At 41.6% G+C, this 14,094-nt stretch overlaps 1 protein-coding gene across 3 annotated transcripts in view; it reads left to right on the top strand.

Moving 5' to 3' along the window:
* Positions 1-14,094, top strand: part of cep170bb (centrosomal protein 170Bb) — a 31,099-nt gene that overhangs the window by 3,617 nt on the left and 13,388 nt on the right. For 2 of the 3 annotated variants that reach the window (XM_016462793.1, XM_016462792.1), the window contains exons 3-9: positions 4,023-4,112; positions 4,645-4,723; positions 4,862-4,920; positions 5,034-5,148; positions 6,243-6,359; positions 6,457-6,954; positions 7,414-8,531. In XM_016462793.1, coding sequence (XP_016318279.1) covers positions 4,023-4,112; positions 4,645-4,723; positions 4,862-4,920; positions 5,034-5,148; positions 6,243-6,359; positions 6,457-6,954; positions 7,414-8,531 — 2,076 coding nt within the window. Of the gene's footprint in view, positions 1-4,022; positions 4,113-4,644; positions 4,724-4,861; positions 4,921-5,033; positions 5,149-6,242; positions 6,360-6,432; positions 6,955-7,413; positions 8,532-14,094 lie in introns of all 3 variants that reach the window. The other variant, XM_016462791.1, reaches the window with a different exon arrangement.

Below are 14,094 nucleotides of genomic sequence, written 5' to 3'. Positions count from 1 at the left end.
GTCTCGGCAAGTCAAGTCTGTTCCTGTCAAGTCAAGTCTCGGATTATTGTTTGGATCACACTGTAAATAAACTGCATTTTGGGTTCTTCACTACGCTCGCCATCAGTGGACTGATTCGTTACAGAAACATACCAAATTGTGCTGATGTCATTTTTGGTCATGCCAAGTGTTCATACCAAATTTACACTCATTATTCCCAGGCTATAATTCAATAAATCACTATGTGTCAGGTATTATTAGATGTTATAAAATAACAAAAAAAAGTAACATTCGCTTCGCGTCGTGCCTAACAACGCCCTTCAGCCGTGATTTATTCACGATACAGCACGGCCTCTCATACCTTATTGCTTACTTATATTATTAGATGGGCTGTGTTATATTAGTAGAAAGGCTATATTATTAAATGTTAGATTGTGAAAATGGCCAGATGAAAGGAGCTGTTACATTGTTAAATTGGCTAAATCTGGTCAGCTGGTTTTGGATATTGCTCATGTGCTGAATGTGAATAAATTATTTCAATGCACAGTGAGACCACTACCATGCATGCAGAATGTAAAGTGCTGGGGCTGGTCAAGGAAGACTAGTGAGCTTTTTTGGAAGAAGGATGAAAATCACCTAAATGTGGGACCACCTCAAAACAGCTTCTAAAGACCTGGATAAGACGGGCAATTGTAATGAACCTCCAATTTCATCTTGAACTGTAAGCCAACAGATACAAGAGGCTTAATTGACCCTTCACAGAGACTTTGACTAATGGGCGATCTGACCAATCATAACGAAGAATCTGACATTTTTGCCCGATAAACAAAATAGACAGGAGAGTAGATTAATGTCAGTGGACTTGAACTTGAAAAATGTATATTGACGTCTTTCTGTTATTGAAACAAGATACCTTCTGGTGTTCATTCATGTTTATTTCATGCTATAATCAGTAAAGAGGAAGGATGATCGGTTCACATGCCGCATGAACTGATCGAGGCACTACAGCAATCTGTCATGACACATTAAAGAGCCACAAAGCGGCATTTATTGTTTGAATAAATATGATATGATTCTTTAGGGTCTTAATGAAAAGTCGATGAGGCTGGATCATGAATGATTCGCGAGAACATAGACACATTTAGGCAGATCGGGGGAGCATTCCCTTCAAAAACAAACATAATCCACTGCGAGTTCAGCGGCTCAGATGTCGGGAGTAAATGACGACTGCTATGTTCATTATTACATCCAACAACAGAACACCTCAATCGCTTAGGAGTCATTCTTGTCTACATCTGCGGTATCGGCCAACACACATTTCAGTTCAAACAACTTGGAAAAGTGCATGTAGCATCCTATGACCCCTTTAAAAAAATGACAGTTTGAAAGCTGAGAATTATATTCATACCTTAACCTGCTCTGTCTTGTCTATCGGTGCATTTTCAGTTGATTCTTTTCTCCGTGATGTATTTTTTACTGCGTGAGAACATGATGTGTGGCGTGAGAGCACCATGGCTTGTCGGACATACAGTAGCAACAGTAACGAAGGGGGTGGGTCTTTTCGAAGGGTCAATTGAGATGTTATGTATCAGTAAAGGTAACAGTAAAGAAACTATTTATTAGTTTTATCTACTGTAAAAGATACCTTACATCTGCCAAAGAAAGTGTGAAAGACGAGACTGTTCTGCAAAATTATGCACCTTGTGTCAGATTTGTTCGTAATAGACAACTGAAGCGTTTTACAGTTTTTCTTGATCGCTAACATATAATTCATTTAACAACTCACCATTTCCTCACAACTATAAATACAATTTCAAACCAACATGTACAAACCTCAAACTTCCAGGTCAAAATTTAAAAACGTATCTTCAAAGATTTTTTTCTGAATCAAACTTTGGCTTCAGACAAACCTGACGACTACTTCTTCTACGTATATATAAAAAAAACTTGCTATGTGTACTGCGTTAGGCTATCCGAGACTTGTCATAGCACTTGCATATCATTGCTCATTTGTTGATTTTGATTCCTTCCATTGTCCTCATTTGTAAGTCGCTTTGGATAAAAGTGTCTGCTAAATGACTAAATGTACTTCACTGCCTAGAGAACACTACTGAGATCAATTCAAAACACAATTGCAAAAACCTTCTTTTGGGAAACGGGAATAATTTTGCAAATCAATGTCTATTACAGTATACAACATAAATAGAGGGGAGCAGAGACAGTGAAATTCAAAAACAAACTCTAAGAAAGGTTTACATTAAACTACTAAACTACTGTAAAGAGATCTTGCAGTAGATGAAAAGTACTAGAAAAGTTTAAATGCCAAATAATTGACTATAAACACACAATACAGTATACTGTCAATAACTTTACTTACAATAAATAAAAAGATAAAGAAATAAATAAAAATTCAGCGTCCTCTGCCAAATTTCTCCTGCTGGTAATGACCTTATTTGCCATACTATAGCAGTTTCTTAGACTTCTGACAAAAGACCTTGACTACCTCATTCTATAAAAATATAGTGTATGTAAGAAGAACTTAGCTACAAATCAATTCAACAGTTACAACAGTACAATAGTTTGATGGTGTACAATGTGTGCTACAGTATTTACTGTACATAGAATAGTGAAAGTTCTCTCATCTAAAGTACTGCTACTATGTACTGTAATTATACTGTATGTGTAAGTAGCATAAAAACCCTGTAGACCAACTTCTTTCATGGTCATTCCATACACAAGAACATGGTCAACTATAATTGAATTGTGTTTTCATATCATGAAAAATTTAATTTTAATACCTTAACAAAATGTTGTTGTATTCTTCCTCTCAATATAACATACTCCTCATATTTTGAGTGTTTAACTGAACCTGAAGTGTGATTAAAAGTAAGGAAGCAGAGTACATAGCAGAGATCCAGCACATGATTCTGGAAGTCCTCAAAGACCTTAAGTTGTAGAAGCATGACTCCAATGACAGACACTTTGTCTTCTCTGCATAATTAGGTCAGGGTCCGTTCCCCTCCACTAACATCTGAGTGTGGGCAAGAGCCAGGGGAAAGGGGGTATTCCATAACTGAATAGGGTCTTGCAGAGTCAGCAGAAACCAAGTCCCTATATTTCTATGAGAAATCACCTTCAGTCAACGAAGGGTTTATTAGTTTTCTCTCCAGTATCTCACTCCAGTTTACAATTTTGTGTCAATCTCTGTAACACACAGGGGTATAATCTTGAATAACCATGACAACCCCTGTGGACGTCAGAAAAAAAGGGGTATAGTTTACTTGCAAAAATAAAGTATAGTTTACTTGCTAAAGTAAAGAAACTAAAGTAAAGCATTGCAGATCATAGTCAGGGTTGTTCTAATTTGTTGTCAGTTCTGGTCAGCCAATCTTCCTTACAAGGCACCCTTCCAAAGGGAGGAATAGTTTGATTGGACCTGTGGTACAGCCCTCCTACAACTTTACAACACACAGGTGACACACTAGTCGTCACCATACAGACCCATGAACTGCACTATCCACAGTGTAGCCAGGATAATGATGTCATTCAACATGACCACTCCCATTAATTAGTGGGTATATTAATGCACTATTTACTTAAGATTTAGTTGAGCTTTGCTCCTAAGAATTTGTTCATATGTGGTACCAAGTGAACTGTTAATCAGGCAATGCAAGGAACTATGTAAACAGTGTAGGTGCACTTAGCTTACAGCATTTTCCATACCACATTGTGTCAGTTCAGACATTTAAGAAAAAGTGGAAGGAATCATCTGACATTCTTTTCTTACACTCACCTTAAAAGACAAATAACTACAACATATTAATACTTTATTATTCTAAATGTTACTTTAGTGGTACCCTTGTGTGGCCAAATTATCACACACAGTATTTGCAAGCCACACACAGGTAAGATTCATGAAGCAGAAATATGGGATTTGTTGAACAACTGTAAATATCCAACCTATGCTAACATTATAATTTCCGGTGGAGTTGGATTCAAGAATAAGCAAGATGTCGGATGTAAACATGTTTTTCTTCCTTTAGTCTCGTAGTGTGGATAAACAACATGCTGTTATCAACTATAACCCTGCCACAGATGAGCACCTTGTCAAGGATCTTGGAAGTTTAAATGGGGTAAGCAACATAGCAAATGTGACTGAAACTCAGAATATAGGCATGAACACATGACTGCATTTTCCAAACTACCGTGATTGTTATCTGTGAAAGACTGAATGATTTCTCCCCTTGGTTTAGAAAATAAATGGACGTAGGTAACGGACATATGCCATTGGGATGCTGTTGCAGATGCCCTCACTGCAGTACAGATACGATTAATTAACCCTTGTATCAGACCAAGTTCCAGTGACAAATGTTTTATGGTTAGGATAGGAAGCTTTCTTAAAGGGATAGTTCACTCAAATATTCTGTCATCACTCATATCACCTCATATTGTTCTGAAACTGTATGCATTTCTTTCTTTTGCGAAACACAGAAGTAGATTCTGTACTCTGAATGTTGTTAACTTTTGACATATTTCTTGTGATGATCCTCATTTCTAAGGAACATGTTCTCATTTTCTGTTTTGGATAAAAGCATAATAACTCTGGCCTTCCTGTATCTCAGGCACATATACATCTTCATTTGTTTTTCTTCTTTTCTTTTTCAGACCTTTGTGAATGACTTGAGAATTCCAGACCAAACATACATAACCCTCAAGCTGTCGGACATTGTTCGTTTTGGATATGATATCCTTTTTCCTGGTTAGCTGTTATAGCTTTTTTTGGCCTTGATTTCTTGCTTAAGATCTTCTTGTTTGTAGAGTTGTATACATTAAAGATTATATACATGTAAATTATAATACATTGACTTAACATTAAGAGCACATTCACATGTGTATATTCTTGAAAAGAGTCAACATAAAGTCCCTGAAGAGGCCCTCAAGGTATGCTTTTATCTGTTTGTGTGTGTATATGTGTCTATTTTCTGTTCTATGTAATATATATTTATATATTTATAAATGTATTCTTTTTGGTTGACTGCCCCCTGCTGTGTCAGCATGAGAAGTACACCAGTCAGCTGCAAATGGGCATAAAATCTACAGAAAGCAAGCAACAGAACCTGCAGGAGGAAAAATCCAAATTAGAGCGCTCTGAACGCAAGAGTCTCACAGGTGAGAGTGATCAAGTATGACCAAAGTCAGGAGAAAAAGTGAGAGAGTGATAAAACAAAATGCTTTGTTGCATGGATATCTGACAATAACATTCTATCTGTTAGCACAGCCTTTGTTAATCTCTGCTTATCTGTAAGGCTGCAGTACAGTGGCCTGATTTATTTGTAAACCCCTCCCAATTGAGCTTTTGGTCAAGTGACAGATACTAAAGATAATCCTTGTGCCTTAGTCCAGCTGCTGGCACTGCACTGACATGTCCATCAATGAGCAGTCTGCACCACATGGCTCATGCACCTCGCATCCTGTAAAGCCAAACGTTGAAAAGCTCATTAAATCCATGTGCATACAGTGGTGTCTAAAAGTCTGAAATCACTAGTGAATATATTCCTACACGGCATATTTTTTATTACATGTTATATTATCAGTTACAATTATAAAAAATAATAATTTGAGAAAAAATAGAAATGGAAGAAAGATATGAGGGTTTTTTACTGTTTAGATAAAATATTGAAGTAATAATAATAATAATAATTGTAATAATACTACTACTAATAATAATAGATAAACAAATATATTAGTTATTATTATAATTATAATTAAATAATAATTTGATAATACTAAATTAATAATTTAGTATTAATGGACAACATTTAATGTGATGTATTTAATTCCTAGATAAGCTTGCACGTGGTAATTGTTTGTTCTATTGTAGTTATGTTAACGTGTGTAATAAAGATGCTTGAGCAAAAAATGCTAATTAACGCTCAGTATAATAGACATTAGATTTTCTCAATAAAAACTTGTTTCAGGTAGAAATATATTTCCAAAAAACATACTTTTTACCCACTGAGAGAAGTGTGGAGTGTCGATCTCATTTTCTGGTATTTTGAACAGTACTCATAAAACTTGATTGATAATATGGAAAATCTATAATGCTAATTCATCCAGTATACTGGATATTCAGGAATTCTGGATACTTCAGGAATTGCTTGTTGAATAAATTGTGCTTAGCATGGTAACAAGCTTTTCATCTCACTTTATCAATTATACCCCCTCTCTTTCTGAGTTTTACCTGTGTAATTGTTCCTCTTCAGAGTCACCTGTACCCCGGCCAACACCACTGTATGGCCAGCCATCATGGTGGGGTGAGGAGGACTCTGGGAACAAGGAAGCACACAATGAAGTACGAAGGTCAGGTGAGAGTCATTCAGGTAAGCACTTGTCCTCACTTATGGCCACTTTTGTGTTTTATTGATATGAATATTTGTCTTACCATATTTACAGTTTGGTGTGGGTGTCTCTTGACAGACATCACAAAGGAGGCCCCGACAGCTGAGTATGAATTTAACATCTCTGTTCAGGAGATCCATGACGGCCAGGCCAAGTCAACCTACCCATACCACAGAGAGCCCAGTTATTTTGAAATTCCAACAAAGGAGTTCCATATACAACCCAAGTCCCCAGCAACAGATTTAATCGATATTCCAACCAAAGACACCAATGTTCCTCTAATTTCTACACCTCCAGTTGTCCAGAGTCACGCTTCTTTTACTATAGAGTTTGACGACTGCATGCCAGGCAAAATTAAAATCAAGGATCATGTGACTAAGTTCTCCTCTCGTCAGCGTAGCAAACAGCAGCAGCAGCATTCTCTGGTAGCCACACCCACAGAGGTTCTATCAGCTGAGAGCAAGGTGGCAGATTGGCTTGTGCAGAGTGATGTCAGTATGATGTGCAGGCGGCCTCCGTGTGAGGATGTGTACAGCACTAAGAGTGACTTGGCGATGCATATTCGGACGCTCAAAGGTAAGAGACATCTTGCGCTAACATTAAAAATGCACTTTCTGTAAGACTCAGATATAATTTTATATGCATAATGTTCTAAAATAAATATAAGTGTCTGGAGAAGTTGATGCTAATTGCCGAAAATCAAAGCCAGTCTGCAGATTTGAGTTGACAGATTCGTGTATGATGCCTAGTGTTTAAAAAATCTGTTCAGATTTTAAAAGTCGTGTAGTGTATTCCAGGCTTTAGTGATGCAGGGTAGCTGCAAACTTCAGAAAATAATGAACAAGCTACTATTCAATTGTATTCCCAATGTTGTGTCCTGATTTTAGCAGAATTCCTTATTGCAGAATTTAAATACAGGCTACAAAGCATGATTATTTGAATGACTTTTTATCACATTATTCTCTTTATAATTATTTGCTTTAAATCAATGCATCAGAATGACTATAGTTTAAATTATATCTGTAAACTTAATAGGACACCATCATGAAGATGGAACCCAGAGTGATTCAGAAGACCCTGTAATGAAAGAACAATGCAGCAAGTCACATCGTTCCATGCAATCACAATCATCAGTACAGTCACACCAGTCAGCTCAATCAAGGAAATCCGAACCATCCGAATCAGTTCTGTCCCAAGAGTCTGTCTCAATGCAAAAGTTTCATCATCCCCAGTCAGTCTCTCCACACAAATACCATCAAGGAGAACTTGATGAAAGCGAGGTTCATCCTGTTCAAGAAGCCTCTTCTCCTCCCCAGACAGAGGTTAAGCCCATTCACCCTGAGCCTCACACCCAGCAGGCCTTCATTATTGAGTTCTTTGATGATAATCCCAGAAAGAAGCGGTCACAGTCCTTTACCCACAACTCTGCGCATGCTGACTCCTACTCTGCATTGAAGGCCAAACTAGAGAGGCGGAAAGGTCTGGCTCATGGGGAAAGGCCCGCCTCTGTGCACGGGCATGTTCCTCCAACGCAGCAAATCACTGTTCCACTGAAAGGTTCAAGCCATGGAGGTTCTCAGCGATCAAGCTCACTGAAGAGAGAGAAGACAGAAGACAGTGGGACCAGCACATCTTTATTAGGGACCTCGTCTCGCTCTTCACCAGCTATCACCATTAAGCCTTTTGGGAGTGTCGGCAAGAAGTCCAAACTAGCTCAGGAATTTACCGCAGAGTTCTTGAAGGATACGGGAAAGACTTCCTCTCCTCCCATGTCTGCCCCACCTGTGATGATGTCCCCATCACACACTCTTTTACCCTCCCCAGCAGAGCCACCTGGACCCTCATCTGTATCATACCCATCTTCTCCATCCCAACTACCTGCATTATCCCAGTCTCTTCTTCCAGCAACGTCGCCTGTCTCCGCCCCTTCCCAAACCCCAGGAAGGTCTCCAGTTTCTAGTGCCTCCCTACTCTGCTCAGCTGGGTCACCTGTGCCACCGTTTTCACCACTGTTAGTTAGTGGTGTTGAAACTAAGGGCTCAAGTGTGACACGAACTGAGGAGGAGGACAGTCTGAGTGATGCTGGTACCTACACAATTGAGACAGAGTCACAAGATAAGGAAGTGGAGGAAGCTAGAAGTATGATTGATCAGGTGACAAACCCTTTTTTCTTTTTGTTAAGAAAAGATAGACACTGTATTACCATTGGTGTATACCAGAGTCAAAATTCAGAGTAGTCAGTGATTGACTTTAAAGTGCCCCTATTATGGATTTTAATCTCTAAGTGAATGAAAACATCCTGCAAAGTTTTAAATCTGAAAGTGCACCGTGTATAAAGTTATTGTCTCTCAAATGAAAGAGTCGACTCTGAATCTTTGTAAAGAGTCATTTTTAAAACGAATCCTAAGCTGTTTCATGTTGACGTCAACATGAAACATTAGCAAATTGCCAGCCCACTTGTTGGTCTTTTCGCGTTGGTCTGAATGAAAATGCAAATTCATTCTTTGTCACTAGGTGCCGCTTTTGGAGCGGTAAAAATTGCGGTTTCCCCGGTAACGCTGTACACAAAGCAGCACTGTGCTCACAAACGCTGCTTTATCAGGCATTACAGGCATGATGAAATGGAAATGAGACCAATCGGACCAATCACCGCAGATTAGCATAACGCAAAGGAGGGGTTTGGAAAAATGAATCATTGAGCAAATTGTTTAGGAGTCGTTGAGCAAGTAAGGTAAAAATAAATGCATATTATAAGACAATGAAAGTGTTTTTTGACCTTGCATGAATGTCAACCTGTTGTTGGGGACTCCCAAAACCAAAATTTGAACCTTTCATTACCCATAATAGGGGCACTTTAACAATGATAAAGCAGGTGTAATTTGCTACTTTCTCCTATCCCGGTTTACTATGCAGATACAATAAGTAAGCAAAGTTGAGGAGTGGAAAACGTCTCGGTTATGTATGTAACCTTGGTTCCCTGAATAGGGAACGAGATGCTGCGATGACGTCATCGCTATGGGAACACCTCCGGTGTGACGAATGTCTGAAGTCCTTATACCATCACGGCAATTCATTGGCCAAATAGCGCTTAGCACCGCCCTTCGCGTACATCACGTACGCTATATCAGCGTGCTGCGTGCTATTTCATCAGATTTCCACATGACGAAGGAAGCGCTATTAGAGGTACGGAACGGCCAGCATCGCAGCATCTCGTTCCCTATTCAGGGAACCAAGGGTACATACGTAACCGAGACATTCCCTTTCATAGGTTCACTTCAATGCTGCGATGACGTCATTGCTATGGGAACGCTACACCATAACGCCTTACGTACCTTGGATAGCTGGAAAACCAGGGAAAGCGTCTGCTCAAGCGGATAAAACCCGGGAGCCAGGAGCCATCCTCACGTCCATACTGTAAAACTTGATGAAGGTGCTAGGAGAAGACCAACCTGCTACTGCTCTTGTAGAATGAGCATGCACCCCTAGAAGCGAAGTCAAGCCACGCGCCTCATAAGCCAGAGAGATAGCCTCTACTATCCAATGTGACATTCTCTGTTTGGTGACAGAAGACCCTCTGCTCTTACCACCAAAACACATGAACAATTGGTCCGATCCACGCCACTGGGCTGTGCAGTCGACATAGACATTCAATGCCCTCACCGGCATAGTCATCGGACTATCTGACCCCGCCTCAGCACCTCTAAGACCACTTGCTGAAAGCAAAACGGAGTCGAAGTGACCTTAGGAACATAATCAGGCCTGGGTCGCAGTAAGACTTTAACCAGCCCCGGGGCAAAGTCCATACACGAAGGGCTGATGGAAAGAGCCTGCAGATCCCTACTCTCTTCAGGGAGGATAACGCCACCAGAAGAACCATCTTAAGTGTCAACAGTTTCTCTGACACAGACTCCAATGGCTCAAATGGATGGCCTGCCAGTCCTTCCAAAACAATAGATAAGTTCCAAGAAGGGACTTGTGCCAGGCGGAAAGGTCTAAGCCGTCTCGAACCCTGCATGAAACGGGAAACTAGAGCATGACGACCAACTGAAACACCCCCAATGGGTACGAGTTCAGCAGATATGGCTGCCACATACACCTTAAGAGTGGCAGGAGTCACCCCCTCAGAAAAACGACTCTGAAGAAACTCCAGTACCGATGCGATAGGGCAATGGACTGGGTTCAGATTGCGTTGCCTACACCAAGAGGCGAAAAGTCTCCACTTAAGGGCATACAAGCGTCTCGTGGAGGAAGCCCTAGAATTAATAATGGAGTCGGTAATCTCAGCCGAGAGACCGGAACACATTAGAACACTCCGCTCAGGGGCCATACGCATAACCTCCATAAATCCGGCCGAGGATGCCAAATCATACCCTGAGCTTGCGTCAGCAGGTCGTGTCTGAGGGGAACTCCCCAGGGAGGGCCGACTAGTAATGATGGTGAAGTGAAGCATTCTGAACCAGCGAAGCTTTCAACACAATTGTATCGGAAAAAGGTTCATTACTCTAACCTTTTCAAAACAGTTTATGCTGTGGCCATCTAGTGGTCATAAAAATAAATAACACCTTCCAAAGTGTTATGTTCCATTACAGCCAGTGGTTTCACATAGGGTTCTACAACTGATTCTTTGTTTTATTATATTTTATATGAATAATGGTCATTGTCAAAGTCATTCATTTGTGTCAGTGTACTGGCACTAAAAATAAGTAAAATAAATAAAACATAAACTCATAAATTAAATCTATGATCTGTTTATTTTAACTCTGCCTCAGTCCTTAGACTGTTATTTCATGGCCAAAGTTCATTTTTGAGCTCAATATATAAATTCCGATTAAAAAATAAATAAAAAAACAATGCTAACACATTAAATTTGTAATATAATGTAAAGGAAACGGTGCTGAGGTTCGCTTCGTTTGAACTAGATACTGAAGCAATCACGTGGTTTTCAGGTGAATGCAGCTTCAGACGTCATAGATCACGTGCTTTTCTCAAAACGAATCAAGCTCCGATACAGTGCTTCAATGTGAAATGTGTTGTTTTTTTGATACAAGCTTCGAAGCTTCGGTGTTGAACATAACATCACTACCAACTAGCAGACTGACCAGGTCTGAAAACCACTTCTGAGTGTGCCACAATGGGGCCACCAAGAGCAAATGTTCCACTCTGTCCGACCGTACTCTGAACAGAACCACTGGCAGCAGCCAGATCGGAGGGAAAGCATACAGACAGGTCCTGGGCCACTCGTGAGCCAGAGCATCCAGACCCAGAGGCGACGGAGGAGACAGGGAAAACCAGAGCGGGCAATGCGTAGTTAAGCTCGAGGCAAACAAGTCCACTTTCGCTCGGCCGAACCTCTGCCATATGAGACTTACCACCAGGGGGTGCAGTCTCCATTCCCCGGCCTCTTGACTCTGTCTCGAGAGCAAGTCCGCCCCTGTTCCAAACTTTCTTGAAGTCCTATTGGCTAACACCAGTCCAAATTACTGGCCAATTGTCGCAAAGTATGCAAATTGCATGCAAATACTGACGAGCTCGAGAGGCAGTATAAAATGCGGTGCACGCGACAATTACGTCAGAATCTGATACTGAACGCTGCTTAGCTGGTCGAGCAGCGAACACAGCGACCTCCGTGATGTCTCATTCCCGCTCTCAGGGAACCGAGGTTACCATAGTAACCTCGAGCTTTCACGAGACATCACGGAGACATTTCTCCATTATGGGAACGATATTCAATCCCACCGTGAGAGAGGCTACGAGCAGCCTGAACCAGTCACATACTCAGCGACGATAGAACACACAATTCCCACAACCAATAGTGGCGCTTACTAGGCGGGCTCGCAGCTGATAGGTGGAGACAAGCCAATGAGCGTCTAAAGCCCAGGTATATGAAATTTGCATATCTGGTCAGTAATAATAGTAAGAGGTAGCATAAATGTGAATCAGTCACTCACCGATCTGGGAAGACCAGCCGGCTGCAAAGCATATATCTTGAATAGACATACCTCTCGACCACGCCCAGGAGGAGGCGATAGCTCTTGTTGAGTGGGCCCTAATGTGCAACGGGCATTCCAAACCTTAGCTCGTATAAGTAGCCGTGATAGCGTCAACAATCCAGTGGGAAAGTTTCTGTTTTGACATGGCCCGGCCCTTCGCACAACCACCGTAGCACACGAAAAGCTGGTCAGATTGCCGAAAGTTGGCCGAACGGTCAATGTAAATCCTCAAAGCCCTGACGGGGCACACCGAAGTCTGAGCGTCCGCATCACGCGAGGTCAATGACTCACAAGACAGGGCGGTCAGCGAAACCTGAAGTGGGTAGATAGTGATTTAGGCACGTAGCCTGGTCTCGGCCGGAGAGTGACGCTGCAGTCACCGGGTCCGAAGCGAATACAGTCGCTGTCCACAGAAAACGCATGTAAATCCCCTATGCGCTTAGCCAACGCGAGGGCAAGAATAAGTGCACTTTTGAGAGATAGCTCCCTCATATCAACAGATGCTAAAGGCTCGAATGGTGGCTGTGAAAGAGCTCTTAACACCACCTCTAGGTCCCAGGGCGGGACTGAAGGCGTGCCTACCGATCGATTGCTCGCCCAGCGGGGAACAAAACGAGGCAATACACACAAATGAAGGCTCCATAGCTCCGGGTTCGTGTGCCACACCGAGCCGCTCGCTTGAGACAGCAGATCCTTCCTGATGGGGATCGGCCAGGCCGGCGACCAGCATCTCTGTCAGGTCCGGGAACCAAGGCTGGTTCGGCCAGTTCGAGGCGATGAGTATCACCAAAGCCCCCTCCTCCCTGATCTTGCATAACACCAGCGGTAATATCTTGATCGGAGGAAACGTATACAGCCTGGCTACAGGCCAGTGCGATGTCAGCGCGTCCCCTTCCAGTGGGGAGTGAGACAGGGAGAAGAACAGCGGGCAGTGCGCATTCTCGCTCGTGGTGAACAGATCGACCTCCGCTCTCCCGTAGCGGGCCCAAATAATCCGAACCGACTCGGGGTGCGAAAGCATGCCCGCCCTGCGATTCAGGAGACCGGGTATGTGCGCTGCTTTGATGGAGAGAAAGTGACGGTCCGCCCATAGCAGGATATTCGCTGCCTGCTTGTACAGAGCCCTGGGGCCTCATTTATAAAATGTTGCGTATAAACAGTCCTAAATTTGTTCTAAGATCATTTCTCAAAAGTGCGTAAGTGCGATTCAGAGAAAACGAACGTGCGCACAAAAACACGTGTGTATGCCTCTCTTCCAGATGTGGCATTTATAAATCGCAAATGATGTTGAAATTGTGCGTAGCTGACTGGTGTCAGATCTCCGCCTTGTAAACGCCCCCTAATTAATATCATTACCATATAAAAGAGCACACGCCAATATCTGAATATCTATGCTTGAAAATGACGAGCACAAAGAAAAAAAAACTTAACTGAGTCTGAAATTGAGGTCCTGCTGGCGGAGGTAGAGGTTCGTGCGGGGACGCTTTTTATTTAATAATGTGTAATTATTCTGTGGACAAACAATGTGTGTGTGGTTATATTTTTTTTCTGTTGACTATTATCAAAATTACTACTTCTAGAAACAGTAGTAGTCGTAGTCGTAAAACAATTAGGTTTTCAAAAGTAAGAATAAACTACGAATTCAAGTAAAATTTTCAGTCATGTTATAAAAAGTGAGCCATCCTACTTTTAAAATCACTTGCTATGACAACTAATAAAAAGTTTA

Source organism: Sinocyclocheilus anshuiensis, unplaced genomic scaffold (genome assembly GCF_001515605.1).
Source record: "Sinocyclocheilus anshuiensis isolate Anshui unplaced genomic scaffold, SAMN03320099.WGS_v1.1 scaffold937, whole genome shotgun sequence".
In the NCBI taxonomy this organism is placed as follows: Eukaryota; Metazoa; Chordata; class Actinopteri; order Cypriniformes; family Cyprinidae; genus Sinocyclocheilus; species Sinocyclocheilus anshuiensis.
Note: the sequence above shows the minus strand (reverse complement) of the source record. Positions and strands in the feature narration are given on the sequence as shown.